This window comes from Temnothorax americanus, unplaced genomic scaffold (genome assembly GCF_048541705.1).
Source record: "Temnothorax americanus isolate GAGA-0224 unplaced genomic scaffold, ASM4854170v1 Scaffold33, whole genome shotgun sequence".
Lineage (NCBI taxonomy): Eukaryota > Metazoa > Arthropoda > Insecta > Hymenoptera > Formicidae > Temnothorax > Temnothorax americanus.
Genome location: NW_027509475.1, coordinates 2,170,655 through 2,188,267, shown reverse-complemented (window position 1 = coordinate 2,188,267; position 17,613 = coordinate 2,170,655). Strand labels below are relative to the sequence as shown.

At 32.2% G+C, this 17,613-nt stretch overlaps 2 protein-coding genes across 6 annotated transcripts; one reads left to right on the top strand and one right to left on the bottom strand.

Annotated features, from left to right (window-relative positions):
- Positions 1–330: 330 nt before the first annotated feature.
- LOC143901356 (uncharacterized) lies at positions 331–11,226 on the bottom strand. Of its 4 annotated transcripts, none has more exons than XM_077413598.1 (13): positions 11,093–11,226; positions 10,502–10,656; positions 10,334–10,442; positions 10,069–10,248; positions 9,826–9,991; positions 9,023–9,750; positions 8,451–8,857; positions 7,443–7,576; positions 5,076–5,218; positions 4,726–4,971; positions 2,292–2,620; positions 1,651–1,992; positions 331–974 (listed from the first exon to the last, which is right to left on the bottom strand). In XM_077413598.1, the coding sequence occupies exons 1-13, from the start codon at positions 11,166–11,168 to the stop codon at positions 882–884; spliced, it is 3,108 nt and encodes a 1,035-aa protein (XP_077269724.1). In that variant the 5' UTR covers positions 11,169–11,226; the 3' UTR covers positions 331–881. The 4 variants fall into 4 exon arrangements, with proteins under 4 accessions (XP_077269724.1, XP_077269726.1, XP_077269725.1 ...); XM_077413600.1 differs by having other exon boundaries at positions 1,669–1,992; XM_077413599.1 differs by having other exon boundaries at positions 1,651–1,989.
- On the top strand, positions 11,212–16,966 carry Fidipidine (coiled-coil domain-containing protein 93). 2 transcript variants are annotated; one of them, XM_077413602.1, is made up of 13 exons: positions 11,212–11,342; positions 12,692–12,773; positions 13,209–13,322; positions 13,398–13,492; positions 13,655–13,925; positions 14,014–14,211; positions 14,322–14,372; positions 14,839–14,943; positions 15,017–15,234; positions 15,382–15,698; positions 15,788–15,908; positions 15,992–16,076; positions 16,371–16,966. In XM_077413602.1, the coding sequence occupies exons 2-13, from the start codon at positions 12,723–12,725 to the stop codon at positions 16,530–16,532; spliced, it is 1,788 nt and encodes a 595-aa protein (XP_077269728.1). In that variant the 5' UTR covers positions 11,212–11,342; positions 12,692–12,722; the 3' UTR covers positions 16,533–16,966. The 2 variants fall into 2 exon arrangements, with proteins under 2 accessions (XP_077269728.1, XP_077269729.1); XM_077413603.1 differs by lacking the exons at positions 11,212–11,342; positions 14,322–14,372 and having other exon boundaries at positions 12,600–12,773.
- The last annotated feature ends 647 nt before the right edge of the window (positions 16,967–17,613 follow it).

Sequence of the window (17,613 nt, the reverse complement as noted above, 5' to 3'; positions counted from 1 at the left end):
TATGACAAATACTTTGTCAAGAAATAATTAAATTAAATTAAAAAATAATCGAGGAAAAATGACGTTAATAACAAGGTGAGTCAGATTAATTCGACCAGAAGAGAAGAGCAAGCCGGGAGGAGAAATTAGGCCTTATATCGGACAAGATAGAATAATCCCACTCTCTTATCTTACGCTAATAGTCGCTGCGGAAAGACTGGCTTGAAAGACTAACAAAATTACACCATGCTATGCTTTAGCAGCTCATACGCAGAGAAGCACCAGGATATGACTCCATTTAGATTCAACCCAACCTTGTTAAACGAGAGTTGAAATAAAACGACAGTAATATCAAATATTATGCTTTTTATTTCTACTCCATCTTCTCTTATTTGCAATAAAGCCTATAAAGTATGATTTCATTATTCACATTCTGTAATCGAGCTTAGCGTATGTGTAAAAATAATTCGTGTTGATTCAATGAAACAGTACCTCTTGACACTTGACATTGAAAGAACACATCAAATTATAAAGATGTACTCATATTTTTGACTATATAAATGTGCAAAACTAATAATAATAATCATAATATATCACTTGATTCTACTGCGCATAAAAATTATCACAAAATTCACAATTAATTATAAGATATTATAATAACTTCATCATAATATCGCACGAAAGATAAGTACTACGTTCAATAATACGGGTAATATTGCTGTAATACTCTTGCAACAAATATATACGTATCGGATTATGAATAAAAACTTAAAATGGTTCACAATAGAAGAGATATTTAACAATGCATATGTACAATGAAATCTAAAGATACTAATAACACAGTCTATATATGCAACATCAGTACAGCAATTAATTATTTTATTTCAATCGCTTTCTATTATTTATACAATGTCCTCTAGATTCTTTTGTACCCTTTGCCACTTTGCCACCATGCTTGACATCTCCTTATGTTTCTTGCTGTTGCTGATCCTTGCCTAGAATTACATCAAGTGTCAAATATTTCATTAATATACGTTTATTAGATTAATATATGTTTAGCGTGACTTTTTCAATACTAATGAAATGTATATACTTGGTGAAAAATTTCTGAAAACTTTTTTTATTATAAAAAATAAAATAAAAAGCAAATATTTATTTCATTGCAATTTGAAGTATTTAACTTTCACGTCCAAAAATTATTAACAAGAAAATACACGGAACTGTACCCTTTCGATTTTGATGAGCTTTTAATATCTTGTTTTCTAGATAAAAATAAGAGATAAGTATTTTTTTATACGTGCCCAATCGCATGTTTAGGGAATAAAACCCTTTGGAAAAAATCGGATTTTCTATGTCGGGGCGAATATCTGCGGAACTATAAAGATAGAAAAAAATTGTTTAAATAAAAGTTGAATGGTTTGAAAAATACTTTAAAAATAATGACAAAAAATCTTTTAAAATACTTTTACCACTAAACATTTTTCAGAATTTTGAAATTTCTTTATCACAAAACATATTAAAAGCTCATCAAAATTGAAGGAGGACACTTCCGTGGTGTTTCCTTATAAGTTTAATCTAACATATAAAGAATTAGAATGTTGAAAAATTCACTTTTTATATAAAATTTTACTGTTTTTATGACAAGAAAATGATATCAAAAGAGATAAATACGATGAGTAAAAGTGCCACCTTCTTCTTCTTCCGTTCCTTCGTCGTCGTATCGCTGGATACAGTTTCCAGTTCTATTTCCGGTTTTGTTTCTTCGGTCGGAATAGATACTTGCTCCATCACCGTAGCAGTGACATCCTGATGCTGTCCTGTCCGTTCCGTTTCCGTCTTCTCAATACGTGCAATATCGTTGTAAAAGGAATCGAGGGCAGATCCCAAAGATTCCTTCGAGGACTTGACCGGCGGCTTGGCGATGATTTTATTATTCGTATAAATCGGTGCATATCCCACCATGAACTGAATTGCACTCTGTCCACCGTGTTTGTTTGCAACTGCAATTGTCTGCTAACAACACAGATACATAAATTACATGTACTTGCATAAAGCTTTCGTGGATACAAACTTTTTGAAATTATATACATTCTATAATTATTTTTATTTTTTATATTATTATGTCTGCTATATTTTTATTTTGGATAAGAAAATATATTTAATATATATTTATTAATGTAATTTCTTCATGTATTTATATTTGACATGCGCGAGATATATATACTATCGTATCTCTTTATGCACTCTTTTTAACATACTAGGAATACATACTATATCTATTTATTAACATTCAAACACAGAAGTGTACTTACATTATGCAAATGTTGATGAAAAGTTGGATAATGAACAAATGATTCCTGGAGCAGACCCGCTTGATGGCTTAGGATAGGTATCGTTGGATCAGCAATCGAAGGCGCGTAAATTGCATTGCTTGGCTGTGACGCCGCATTATATATTATCCCTTTCAGAGTGGCAGCTTCGTAAGACGTATCTGGTAAGTCCACACCAGGCGGCAAAGGTTCCATATTTGCGTGATTCGGAGGTATCGAAGTTTGAGATGATACAGTCACTTGTGGATGCGCATAGGATAAAGATTCTAAGGCAGGATTCACCATCTGCGTATCCAGAGTCATTATTCTGTCTGTAAACAAAATACAAATCTTTTTGTATTTTATCTACTATGTATAGTTGCAAATATTGTCCACAACAAGATGCATATGATAAAATTCGTCTCAAATAAATTCTAATGCCTGAAAACAGCGTAAAACTAGGACTATTCTAAAAAATCAAAATTTTTTGCTTACATAGCTACAAACTAAAGAAAGAGTCTAAAAAATCGGTTACACCATGAAAAGTGTTCTTTGTAGTTCTCAGATGATGTGTGATTTTTTGGGGATTTTTAATTCCATTTTAAATAACGGGAAAAAATCACCAGCGCAACATAAAAACAAGTAGAAACTTGCACATTGTTTCCTCGTAGTTTTTAATTGTGCAAGTAGAAACTTGCACATTGCTTCCTCATAGTTCCTAAGTGTGCAAGTTTTTATTTTATTCGAGGTATAATTATCAGTATTTATTTGTTTTGGCTTCCTCATAGAGGAAGCTTTGTTAGCAAAGGTTCTGATTTCACACTTAACTCTTTTGGGGACTGCGTAAATAATTATATACATTCACTAAAAAATACTAAAAATACTTGTCCACTTAAAAACTAAAACAATACTTTATCGATAAAAAAAATCAGCCCGATATTATAAATATTTGAGATAGCGATTTATTTTTAATTCTATTATATTTTCCAGTCTTTTTTCTACCCCTATTTCATATATAATTGGTTAAAATTTGGTTGATCAGATCAAGTTTTATAAAGCTTCTATGTATGTACGAATTCTTCGAAATTTCAAATGTGTGTAATACGAGATCTGATCAATCAAATTTTAATGAATTATATATGAAATAGGGGTAGAAAAAAAACTGGAAAATATAATAAAATTAAAAATAAATCGCTATCTCAAATATTGAGAAAGCGGCAGCGTAAAACACATTTTTCAAAAAAAGGAAAATCTGCATAAAATCTATACCGGTAGACCGATTTCAATAAAATTTGAGGAGGACATACTTTCTATGATACTCTATTTGTGTGCAAAAATTCAAACTGGTATCTAAAAAATTGTAGAAGTAGATGCGTGTACAAAAATCCGTACACACACACACACACACACACACATACATACATACTTCCGGACATTTTTTACTAATATGATTTTTCGACATTTTAGAACATTCTAAACCTATTTCCATCAAAATCTGGAAAAAAAATTTTTTCACCATTACAAAGCTTCCTCTATGAGGAAGCAAAAAACGATGAAATCGAGGGTTTTCAGAAGCCGAGTCTCGAACTTTGACGGCGCGTGCAAGCTAAACGACTCACTTGACGATAAATGTTGTTCAGATCATTATTGTAGATAATTTTACGCTCTATAAAAAAGGTCCGTATAGTTAGTTACCCTATCTTGCTTAGTTTTCGAGATATTTGAGAAAAATAAAAAAAATCACTTTTTTTGTTAATAATATTGTTAATAACTTTTTATTGCGCATTAATTTTGCGAAGCAAAATAAATCCCACTTATAGCACCTCAAATTAAAGCAATTCATGATGGTTGCAACCTGGGAAGATTAATTGGAAGGTTCGATGTCTAATATGACTGGCCTACAATAATATGTCCAACATTTATAATTACAAATAATAATAATTGAAGGATACGGAGGAAAAACGATCAAAGTCCACTTTTTGTCGAAACTGTTCATGCTATTTTGTGGCATTTTCAAAAAACTTTCTTAATTCTTATCTGTTTTGATCAAGAACAGTTACAATTCATTGGAAAATAAGGCCGAAAAATGTACCGTGCTGTTGAAAAACAATCATAATCTACGCACTTGTGAGGAAGAACCATCAGAGTCCAACATATAATGTAAACACTAAATAAACACTATGCATTCCAATATTCCCTGACAGATTTTTTCAAAAGCTTTCTAAAATATCTAATGTCTTGAAACTCAGAATTGTGTGCATTTTTCTCGAAATTGCTTCAGATGGACATTGAACGTTTTTCCCCTGTATATCAGAGGAGTTTAATACAAACACTAATTGCTCTGCTATAACATGCAAATGCAATCCCTTAATAATATAGATATTATAAAGTAATATAATTAAAAATCCCCTATATTACAATACTAATAATTCATTACCTTTCCCCAAACGCTTCCTCTTTAGGTCCATAAATTTATCATCGGGCTTCTCTCTTTTCTTCTTATCCTTCTTCAGATCTTCCGCGAATATTCTCGGAGGCGGTGGTGGACTTGGATTAGATATCTGTGGCGGAGGTGGTGCTTCCAAAGTTGTAGGATGTCTGTTTGCAACGTTTTCGTCATCCACCTTATTATCATCCATCTCCTCAGCTTGCTTCACCTTCATTTTTTTTGTCTCAGGTGATCCTAACACAACAATGGTGATGAAATAGACAAATAGTTTAGTTTTCGTATTGTCTATTGATAACATATTGTTGTATAGAATACCTGTGTACGTAAATGATACATACCTATGATTGATAACTCTTCTGACTCTGGTGGTGGAGTAGTGCACAATTCCATCTCCTCGGTACCACCGGCAATACCGGTGTCAGGATAAGTCCACTGTAATGTCCCAGTGGATGTATTGTGATAGTAATACCGCTTATGTGACCTAGAAAAATCCCCCGGCCAAAATGGAACACATGAGACATCAGTAATGGCAGTGTCGTTTTTTCTATTGTAATTTTCTATGTTACATTCAATACACGCTTAAATAATGTTTCCGTGGTGAAACATTCGTCGCGGTGTACTCGCGTCACCGGTTTCTTAAACAAAAGCAAAAATTAATAGAACATAATCTAGTAATCACTCCTACCTGCAATGTCGTATCTCGTTTTTACTCGACGAAGGTCTTTCATTACAGGAGAGATGGGGGATGTAATTATGTAATTATCAGAGTGTGTTCTCTCATGAAGAACATTAATGCGCGATTACAGCAAAGTGAAGGAAAAGTGGTATCGTGACTGAAGTGCAGGGAAAATAATGATGAAAATTAAATCCTAACAACATCTGGTTTATTTGCTTGTTCCAAGGATTACCAGATATTGATAAATATAATAGATAGGATAATACTTACATTGTTAATCGTCGTTCGTTATTGAATAGATTAACGGATAAAATTATAATACCAGATCAACTTCTTGTACACCTTGCAGCTTGTGCGCAAAGATAATATAATTTCTTTTTCTTTCGCATTTTATTAAAAAATTGAGTATATCCAACAAGGTAAATGTATATATCTTATATAACTGTACAATATTTATTTGCTTTGATAAATGCCATAAAATTAATTTTTATATTTTATATAAATATAAAATATAAAATGTTCTCAGTTAATAACTTCTTTAAATCACAACGAAAAAAATTTCTTACTTTTTAACAATTATATATCACTGTCAACAATATTATAAAATATTCTATTAAATACTTCTATAATCATTCGCCAAAGCGATACATTTTTTCTATGTATTATTTATACATTATACTAATTGTAAGCGCAAACTATTAATCCTGTTGCGATCAAAGAATATGAGAGTTCTTTCACTTTTTTGCGTGATGTCTTCTTATCTTCATTTTAATAAATGTTACTTCGACTTCACACTTCTCTCATAACTATTCAGCACAAACGTATCCTTAATCCAAGTAACTTGCTTGTTACTCGATCGCTAGTAGCATTTACATTAAAAATATTATATCACTCAACACGTATTAATTATCACATTGACAATATCACAAGACAAATAGCTCGATTTAGCACTAAAAAAATATATTACACTTCGGGACCATGATCTTTACAAGCTTTGCACCTTCACTTAAGCTAAAAAAAATTATTGCGTACAAAATGATAAAATGTATCAGCTGCATCATTGGTCTAACAAAAAAAAAATTACACACATTAAGACCATTGTATATAACCACTGTATATATTGCAACATTGGTTATTTATCATGAATGTTACTAAATCAATATTTATGACTTATTTTGGTTTGAATAAAAATTTGTAGAAAAATATAAATTATATAAAAAAATATATAAATTTAAAAATATATTTGAATGTATATTAGTTTTAGAAATATTAGAAATTTATTTAGTATTAAATTTATTTAGTCCTACAAAAATTGTCATAAATATTTAGCTGCTCAATGTTTCTTTAAAAAATTAGTACTAGATCTATTAATTAACTAACTTGCACCTATATAAGTTCTTGCTAAAAATAAATAAACTTTTTTAATGATGGATGAAATCACGTAGCAATACATGACAATTGTATATGTATGCTGCCCTACTAAGAATGCAGTATTTGTAAAAATCTCAAACTGAGAAAGACAGTTCAAAAGTCTTTAATGCACCCGCCACAACCTATGTCTATTTTATCAATTGTTTAACTTTTTTTCTGAAGTAAACTACCTCTAGAAATCATTTTGTAAAGTTAAAATTACAATTATTACAATATTTAATTGTAAAATATATAAGCAGATACCGCGTTTTTGCTCAGTATATACTTTGTATTCATCATATAACTGCTGTATCTGCAATTTTCTGGTAGTAGTTTTGACTTTATATCTCTCTCAATAACGGTTTCAAATACGATTTTTTTGCTTAGTCTAACGAATTCCTCGAGATGGAAAATGTCAGAATCGATAACTCAAAATGTAAATTTTTTGCAGATACGGCATTCTTCTTTAGCAAGGCAGAATATGAGTTCGCATACATATATTATATATATGTATATACTCATTGCATAAATTAATGATACACCTAAAGCCATTGATGTCCTCCCATTATGAGAACCTATTTATATCGACAAGTTACAAATTGCATATGGAATACTGTACCTATCCCATTGACATAGCCAACCAGCTGGTGCCGCATCTTGCTCTAATCTTTCCAATTCATGATTTGTATTTGTTAGCCATTTTTGAAAGTAACTGTCCTCTAAGCTACCTGCCGTCCATGCAGTAGATAATGTCTATGGTAAATACATCAATTTATATTAATAAAATTCATATCTATTATCACACGCTTCAAAAACAACGTAATATAAAACAAATTATAACTTTATATAATTACAATATATTGAAGTTCCGAGAGGCAGCGACACTAATTTCTGTCCAATTTCAGGATGGCTAGTTCTTTTTTTTTTTTACAGTATTTATGCTAAAATATAGCAAAATGGTCATCAGCTGTCACACCACGTGTACAGGACCTGGCAATAAAGTCTTAAATATGTAAAAAAGAATGGTATACTTGACTTATATCAGCAAAACTGAAACTTTTTGAAATATTTGTTTACTGCATATTTTGCTATATTTTAGCACAAATACTGTAAAAAGAAAAGATTAAACCAGTCATCCTGAAATTGGACAGAAATTAGTGTCGCTGCTTCTCGGACTATAAATTGCGGTAAATGTTATTTAATGTGTTTTTTTATTCTATTTCAAGTTTTACAAACGGTGCTCAAAAATTCATCTACGATTCTCTCAAAATAATCATGGCAACTGACACTTAATACTGCCGATGTCATCCGTGGAACTCCAAACATATACTTAACGAAAAGTATGAAACAAATTATTAATTTGTGCTAGAAAGTGTGTTAAAGTCGACAGAGGAATTTTTGAGCATCTTTTGTAATGCTTTAAATAGAATAAAAAACGTTAAACAACATTTATTTCAATTTGTTTTTTTTACGAAAGCTTACGAAACTTCAATACCCTATAACTTCGAAATTCCATTTGGATTCGGATATATGTTTATTGAAATTTTCGACTTGTTTTCATGTGCTAAAGCCAGTTCAACTTCAGCACTGAGTACAGGGACACCCTGTATATAAATAAAATACTAACTTGTAATTGAATTTGCATTGTTTGAACAGCAGAGACACTCTCTCTTCCTTCGGAAAGAAACCTCAATTTCTCCGTTATAATCTGAGACAAATCGTTCATCTCTTCGTTAGCCTTTTCCTCAACAATGTTCGATACTGTTTTATGTTCGGCAGATATTTCTGAGTCACACGATTCGTCTTTCAAATTAAACTTTTCTTCAGTATTAATACTAATGCACTGTTCGGTTTCTTTATGTACTTCATCACATTCCTTTTGACTTTCCGCACACAATTGATTTTGCACTCCTGCTTCGCCGTCCTCGGCATTGCGTGAAATAGTTTCAGTGCTCATAAGGTCATTGCTGTTATCATCTCGAACTGTATTTTCGTGACACGTATTATTACTTGGTTTAACTTTAGTGGATGTCACTACAATTAAGGAGGAAATTATTTGTTTAATAATATAAAGATATAATTTTTAGAACAAATGAAAAAGTTGATATAAATAATTTTAAGAAAAAGAGCACAAATGTTCGTTACATATAATTATTATAGAATAAAATTAGATAAAAATATAATCTATATAATTGATACCATCAAATGCTATCCGCTTCTTTCTTTGAAAAGCTTTGCCGCACACTTGCATATCCTCCAGGAATATATTTGTCTTAGATTTATCTTCCTCTGTCTTCGAGTCCTTCTCCTCTGTTTTTTCGGGATCATTCTTCATTTCTTGCGTATCTTCGTTGCTGCCGCTACACTGATCGGGACCTTGTACATTGCTAGAATTTTTCACAGAAACATCATGAGTATTTTTTAACGAGTTTGTTACGTTTAAGTATTCCTCATTCCGCGCAATTGGGAACAAAGGCTTTATTTCTTGCTTGGGTCTAGCTTCCTCTTCTCCATCCGAATCATCTCCATAACCAGGTACCAAAGACACATTGAGATCCAATTTTGGAACTGTATTACACGCATCAGTATCTTTCCTATTTTTGTTTTCCGTCAGTAACTCTTTTTCACCTTCAACTATACTACTCTTACTATCGGATTCAGTTATTTTACGCTCCTCAGGTTCTTCAGGATAACTTGTAGAGTTTGATATGTCAGTTGAATCAGATTTATATGAATAAAACAAATTGTTGGTAGGCGATTGTATTCCCGTTGGACAGAAGGCAGGTCCACGTTCGCTGTTTTTTAAATACGGCACAGACTTTACAGGTTCAGATAAAGACGTCGATAGCTTATTCTCGTCTGAGGAATTATTTTCCTCTTCCGAATCACTTCCATCGCTACCAAAAGAGGTTATCATCTCTATCCGTCTATAAAATTGTAATACATTTTTTAACTGTGAGAGTTAGTACAATTCTATTTGAAATATAATTTTTATACTGTACCCATCATCCGAATCATCATCCTTCGTCGGGGACTCGTTCTTAATTTCCGATTTGCTTTCCGGATTACATTTCTTAGGAGTTTCATTATGCAAGAATCTGTTGCGATTTCTCGCTACCACTTCCTGTGGTATCATGCCTTCCGGTATATTTGCTTGAGATTGCCGATCTACAATCAATGCTCATCGATAATATTCTCCCTTATTAAAATACCAGAAGTAGAAAGATTTATAAAACGATAATTACATGCGATAGATGAAAAATCTACCCAATGCGGTCCTTGGATAGGATGTTTTCCTCCAGGTCCGACCTCCGATTGTTTTTGTAATAAACGTAACTCCTTTGGCATATCCCACGTTACCTCATTAGTTTCGATATGCCAATAATAAGGATAACCAGTAGATTCGTCATAACATTCTTGCCATACTGAAACGACAAACATTTAAATATGTCGCACAATAATATTTATTATATTTGTTATATTCTATTATTATTTATTTGAAATCCTTACGTGTTTGTTGGCTTGTTTGTTGCGCAGATTGTGAAACTGCTTTAGTCGTTAAACTTGAATCATTAGCAACGTTCGGGACAGGTTGTTCAGGGGCAATCAGTTGAATTTCCTACAAACATGCATAAGTATAATTTTTTTTATATAGAAAACATGTCATCAACTACTTACCTTAAAGAAATCATTGACTTGATCGTCCAATTTCTGTGTATCTTTCTTAGGATCTTCCGTGTCGCTGTCGGAGTTGTATTGGCACAACATGTTGGCCAATGGATTATTGGCCTCATTCTGCATAGGTTGTGCATTATTTATTGGCTTACACCTACCTGCAACAATACATAATACAAATAATATGACAAATAATAGTAAACATATAGTAAACAAGTGATAACACACTACGCATTAAGGGGATCCTATACCGGTCTGTAATACCGACACTTTGTTTTAACCTCAACTTGCGAAAACATTCGCTTTATATAAAAATTCTACAATGTATTGTTACAAAAAGACTGTGGCGTGGCCAGCGGATTACATCTAAAAATACGATACCGTTGTCAGAATTAGGTTTAGACTCTAAAACAAAAAAGTTATATGTGAAAAATGATTATTGCAAACGTGCACTAAAAGTGGGGCGCGTGCATTTAGAGTCTAAACCTAATTAAGTATATAAGTTAAGTATATTTGTAAGTACAGTGATCGAAAGAAATAAAAAAACTGTCGACGTATTCAGTTTGCCAACTAAAAACAAACATTGATATTTACTTTGCGCGTGTTCGCCGTGACAGTTGCCCTGCGGTTTCGTGAGCGTCAGGACCGGCCTTCTTTGACGTTTCTTCATAATACAGAAGATAGCGATGCGAAGACTAGGTGGAACGGAGAATTCCGCGAGAAACTTGCAGAATGCAGCGTAGAACGCGCGCGCCTGGTCAACCACGACCCTCGCTCGTACACGTCGTCTCGAGCTCTCGACGTCGAGGTCGTCGAGGCATACACGTGCACATGCTCTATAAATGTGAGTATTCTCGTTCCGCCATTTTGGATCCAATCATCTGTGAAAACATAACCTTTTCGTAAACGTCACGACGCTTTTCCGAAAAAGTTGAAACCCTTTTTCGCTTCTATTATTTTGCAATTACGTGCAACGCAGCCAGTCATTTTGGAAGCTCTGAGAATACGAGACCGAAAAGCGTGTTGACATTTACGAAAAGGTTATGTTTTCACATATGATTGGATCCAAAATGGCGGAACGAGAATACCTACTTTTTTAGAGCTCTACTGAAACTGACTGCTGATAGTTCAGGGTCATGTTCCAAAACTCACTCTGGGCTGCGTTCGAAAAACGTTAGAGTCCCTTTATAAGAGTCTGGACAGACTTTGGGAGTGATGTCACGTATATAGGGACTCTATTCTAGACGCCCTAGATGGAAGAAAAAACACTATGGCGTCGATGACTACACGTAATCGTTGTATTGTTGTGATATCGTGAGAGAATTCTACAGAGGCTGTGAGAAAGTGTGAGTTTGTCTATATTTTTATTTTGACTTGATAGAGATAAGATAACCAAAACTTTAAAATATCTAAAAAAAATATTTCAATAAAATAAATTATAATAGTATACAACAATTTATTGATAGAAAAAATTACGAGATGTATATATAGATAAATGCATGACATTGTCATTTTCATTTTTTATTAATTTTGTAATTCTTTATTTTAAATTCTAAGACACTTATTCTGTAAATGTTACGACATCATTTCGTGCTTTGCGCAGGTATGTAACACTACAGTGCTACAGCAAAGCACGTAACAATATCGTTAATGTGTACTGGCACGTATTATGCAAGTAACTTTGCGGAATGGATTCCTGTCGAAATTATACTGTTTTCCCTAAAAATACAATAGAAATGTAGGAAATAACAATTCCGATCGGAATCCATTTCGAATAGTTCCATAATACGCCCCTGAGAGAGGCTCCTAGGCTCGTTATTTTACCGCTCGTGATTGGTTCCGCCATGGTGTTGCACGTCCAATGAAAATAAGGACCAGTCTGTCCAGACTCTTATAAAGGGACTCTAGAAAACGTCACCCGGGTATACTCCCTTCTCCTTCTAACTCGCTAAGATAGAAAGAGAAGGGAGTATACTGTATACTTGTGTGTGCACTCGGGTGACGTTTCCGAACGCAGCCTGTGAAAAGGGGTAACTAAAATCTATAGTTTACGTCACGTACATACATACACTATGGTATTTTAGTTAACTATAGAGTGAGTTTTGGAACATGACCCAGGACCAGGGAGTTGGAGCTCCCGATTGCACAAATTATAATAAATTATCTCTTTTAATTGTAACTATATTAAAAAAGGACAGCGTGCTGTTTCTGAAAAAACAACGACATGCTGAACGACGTGCCGAAAAGATTATTAAGAAGTTCTGAAAGCACGGAGGTGAGATGTTCCATATCTAGTACGCAACATCTATTTGGTAAAATGAGGTCTTTTTTTAAGTTATTTATTATTTACTTAAAGACTTTTCTCGCGATATATTATAGAACTTGAAATAATAAAAATCTTTTATCTTGCTAAATTGATGAATTTACAATATATATCAAAAGTGAGACAGGGAATCAGAGTATATATTTATGCGAGATAAACAACAGATAGTATCATATGAATAAAACTATTTATTACAAATTGAAATAATACATTTGCAAATCATTGCAAAGAATACGTACTTTCCTTTGTATCCAGTTATGGTGTAAGAAATTCTTTAGATTGATATGAGTTATTCTCAAATGGAATACGCACTGCATAAATATAATTCAAACTTGTTATTTATTGTTTAAATATATTGAATTAATCGTTCAAATGTTATATTCTTAGGTCGATGTACGCGAGGATGAGGAACAAACCACTAAATTTCAAGAGATTATTGACTTACTTGTCGCTGCGGGTTATTTTAGGGCACGAATTAAAGGTTTATCGAATTTCGATAAGGTTCGCAAATTATTTCCAGTTTTTATTTTATTTTTATTAAGCTTATATGTAATTTCAAAAATTAATATTTGTTAGGTTGTTGGCGGCATGACCTGGTGCATTGAATCGTGCAATTTTGATGTAAACGTGGATTTACTTTTTCAAGAAAATCTCACAATTGGTCAAAAAATGTATGTATTGTATACGTTGTATTTATTTGAAAATGATTTTACTTATTAATTTCTTTTTATTCCTTATATTTTATTGTTTTTATTATTAATATCCTCTTACATAGAAAATTTTTTTAACTGTTACACTAATATTTCACATTGCGTAAAATATATGTATTACAGTTCCTTGACAGAGAAAATTGTGGTTATGCTTCCCAAAATGAATTGTCCATATCGAATAGAACCACATCAAATACAAGGGCTAGACTGTATCCATATATTTCCAGTTGTTCAATGGCTGGTAAAGCGTTCTATGGAAATGCGACAAGAAATGGCAGACTTTGTGAGAGCCTTTGCGTTAAATCAATTTCACAAAAATCATTCTTTTAGTGAAGATTCTGAAGTTGGAGCAACGGCTAATGAGAATGTTATCAGAAATTTACGTTCAGCTAAGGTGCAAACTATTTTTAGTAAAATATTTAATTATAAAAACCCCATGGATGTGTAGTTGATATGCCCTATTTTTCTTCAATGTATAACAGAAAGCCTACGAGCCACGACGGTTGTTCAAACAAAAAGAGGACTTTGTGAAAGATGAATCAAATAGATTTATCGGTACAGTATTGGAATATGAAGCACCATTTGAGGCTGTTTTAAATTCATCGGCAACAACAACAACATTGACAGAATCTAAAAGCAATGATTCAAGAAATGAGTCGAGTAATGAAAAAAATGAAAAGGTATTGTTTACATAAAATACATCATTTTTTATTTATCTATTCAATACTTCTTGTAATTTATATATATATATATATATATATATATATATATATATATATATACCCTTTAGAACACAACTGAACAGATTACCGCTGCTCTATCCGTTGTAGAAGAACATTCGGTATGTAGATTTTTAAAAATGTTATTAAGAATGGATTCAAGGCTGTTTTAAATAATACTTTTCTTTATTATATACAATTTATATACATATTGTTCACTCATAAAAAAAAAAAAATTATCCAAATTTACGTGAAAGTATTATCTGTTTATTTGAAGTGTGGTCATATTCAAAAGATTCTTTTCCCTTAAAAAGTTAATTATTGTGACTTGTATTTTTATAGAAAGGACGGCCAATTTTCGAGCAATAAAAAGATGTTAGAAAATAAATTTAAAATTAATGTTTATTAAATTAAAATAAGTTAGTTACAAGTTTACGTTTCAAACCATACTTGATCTTCTTCAGAACGACAGAAATAAAGTAAACGACGATTCACATTATAAAGCTAGAAATATATAAATAAGCATAAGTAATTTCTTATTTATATTTTTGTAATATTATAATGATTAATCTTTCGTCCTTAATACAGATTGGCTTAAGTATAAGTATAGTTGGAAACATCGTTGGTATACAAGCGCAAGAAATTGCTAAAGTGGCAGAAAAATATGCAGCCATGGCTACTTCCGAAATAAAGGTAAATTTAAATATAGAATGTATCTTTGCGCAATATAATTGAAGCATTCAACGTGATATTTGTATTAATGCAGGATGGCGACGCAACAGATTCATCGCGCGCTCTAATTGCATTGCAAAAACAAAAGACAACATTACAATCTAGAGTACGCAAGTTAATGAAGGAGAGAGATAGTTTATCCGACAAACTTGTTGAAATAGTAGAAAAAGTGAAAGAATATCGTACGAGAAGAGAAACCATTGAGCGCTCGTTTAAAAAGATTCGGGAATTTGGAATTAATGATAATGACAGGTATTTAGAAGTAATAAAGTTATGATTGATTATAAATGATTATAAATGAAGATATATAATTAATTTTTTTAATATTAATCTTTTTCTTTTCTGGTACTTTTTTTACAAATATGAAATAAACAATAAGAATTTTTATTCAACTTTTAGTATTTTTAAACGATTAGAGGAGCTTCTATCTGTGCATGAGGGATTAAAGGAACAAGAACACAATTTCCGAGAGCAATGTAAGTCGGACTTAAATCTTCTTCGAGGTATATTACAAGAGATTGAAAATGGTACTCCGGTGGAGGAAGAGGATCGTGTCAAAGAATATGAGGACCAAAAGGAAGCTATAACACGAGTGCGATTGCAATTGGCTAAAAAGAATAGAATTATTGCATCCTTAACAAGACAACTGGACGATGTTCCAGGGCGCTCTGAACTGACACAATATCAACGTCGTTTTATGGAACTCTATAACCAAGGTTAATCGAATTTATCTTTACTTAAGAACAATCCTGCAATTCAGAAGTATCTATTTCAAGAAATTCCGGTTAAAGCGTATTGTTTACAGTTTCAGCCAAGCACAAAGAAACCAAACAATATTATACGTTGTACAATACTCTCGATGATACAAAACTGTACATAAGTAAGGAATTGTCGTTATTAAATTCCATTCAGGATAACTATAATGAGTACGTACTGTAAATATTAATAGTTTTAATATATCCGTAATGTTAACAATATATGTTATAATTTCACACCTGTTTTACGACAGAGCTATGGCATCGACAAGTGGCAAGGAACAGTTCCTGAAACAATTCGAGACAATTGTTGCAGGAGTGAAGCGCAACAAAGCAATGGTAAGATGGAAAATAATGATATAAAAATGAATCAATTTTTAGGAGCATGTAGTATTCATCGAAATGAGGCAAACATATCTAACTTGAAATAACAATTTTTATCTTGATTTTTATTCTATTTCTATAAGAATTGATTTACGAAATTACTGACTGGATATTTTTGTCTTCCTATGTACACTATGCGACTTTAAATTTTCCGATTCTGTATAACTTTTCTTTTTAATTCTGTATATTTAATGATGAGTTAATATTGCAAAATCAAACAAATAATTTAAAAAATGATTTTATATTTAGGTCGAAAAACGGTGTGCCGACGAAAAAGGTAGGCGAGACACGCTTAGTCGACAACTCGTCACTCTCGTAGAACAGCAACGCAAATATGTGGCTGCAGTTAGACAGCTCACTATTGAATGCCGCAAAAATGAAGCTTTATTGGCTCAACTTCGTGGTCCGTAAGTGGTTTCCCTCATCAAATGGAAACCAGGCAAATGTTTACAACTCGTGACATAAATTATTACGATAGGCTGTTTAATACTTTCGCTATGTACGTAATGAACATATGACAAATGTACAAGAAACATAATATGAATGCCAAAAATATTTGCTATGTATATTAGAGACGTAGTGATTCTTTTTCTTAAATAACTTAAACAAAATTTATGATAATTTACAGTTTGTATCAATTTGTACATATAAATACATACATATATATGTGTGTTATGTTACATTATTGTATATTATATATAAAATGTAAATTTTTTTTAGATAAATACGTTAAATACGATTTTTGTACATAAATTGCATGTTATACGTTATAATACATATAATGTTACACAATGTATATATACTTGAGTAACATACAAAATAAATAAATTATTCCATTATTTCAATATTGTATCAATATCTTCTTTCAATAGTTCTTCCTTCAAAAGATGAAATCGTCTACTATAAATTTCTATTCTGTTTTATTTTATTTTTCTGATTTTATCTGGTATGCTCTCCCCTAGGGTCCTAAATAATAAGGGTGCCATTACATGGAGCGCGGAAACGCGGAAACGCGGAAGCGCGGAACAGAATAGTAACTAGTAACTAGATTCCGCGTTTCCGCGAGTTGAGTCCCGCACGTTTGAACGGAAAAGCGGAATCCGCTATTATCGTGTATGTATGTATGTATGGCTGCGTTTCGATATTCACTGCCAGTACTTAACGCAGCCTATGTATGTACCCTGGCTTGCATATAAGATATACTTCATAATAACCATCAACATGATGTTTGGATCTATAATATTATACTGCCACTTTTATTAAATAATAAAGTAATCGAAGAGTATGAGTAAAAGCTTTTTTTTCAATGTGATTAAACAGCTCCGAAATTTGATGGAGTATATTGTATCCGCGTTGACAACGGATTTTGACGCGTTCGTTCCGCGAGTTTGTTTCTCCTTATATTACATGGAGCACAATTTGCGCGGAAAAGCGGAACAGTATAGTGACAAATAGACATTTGTATTTATTTCTTAAAATTGTGTTCACTTAA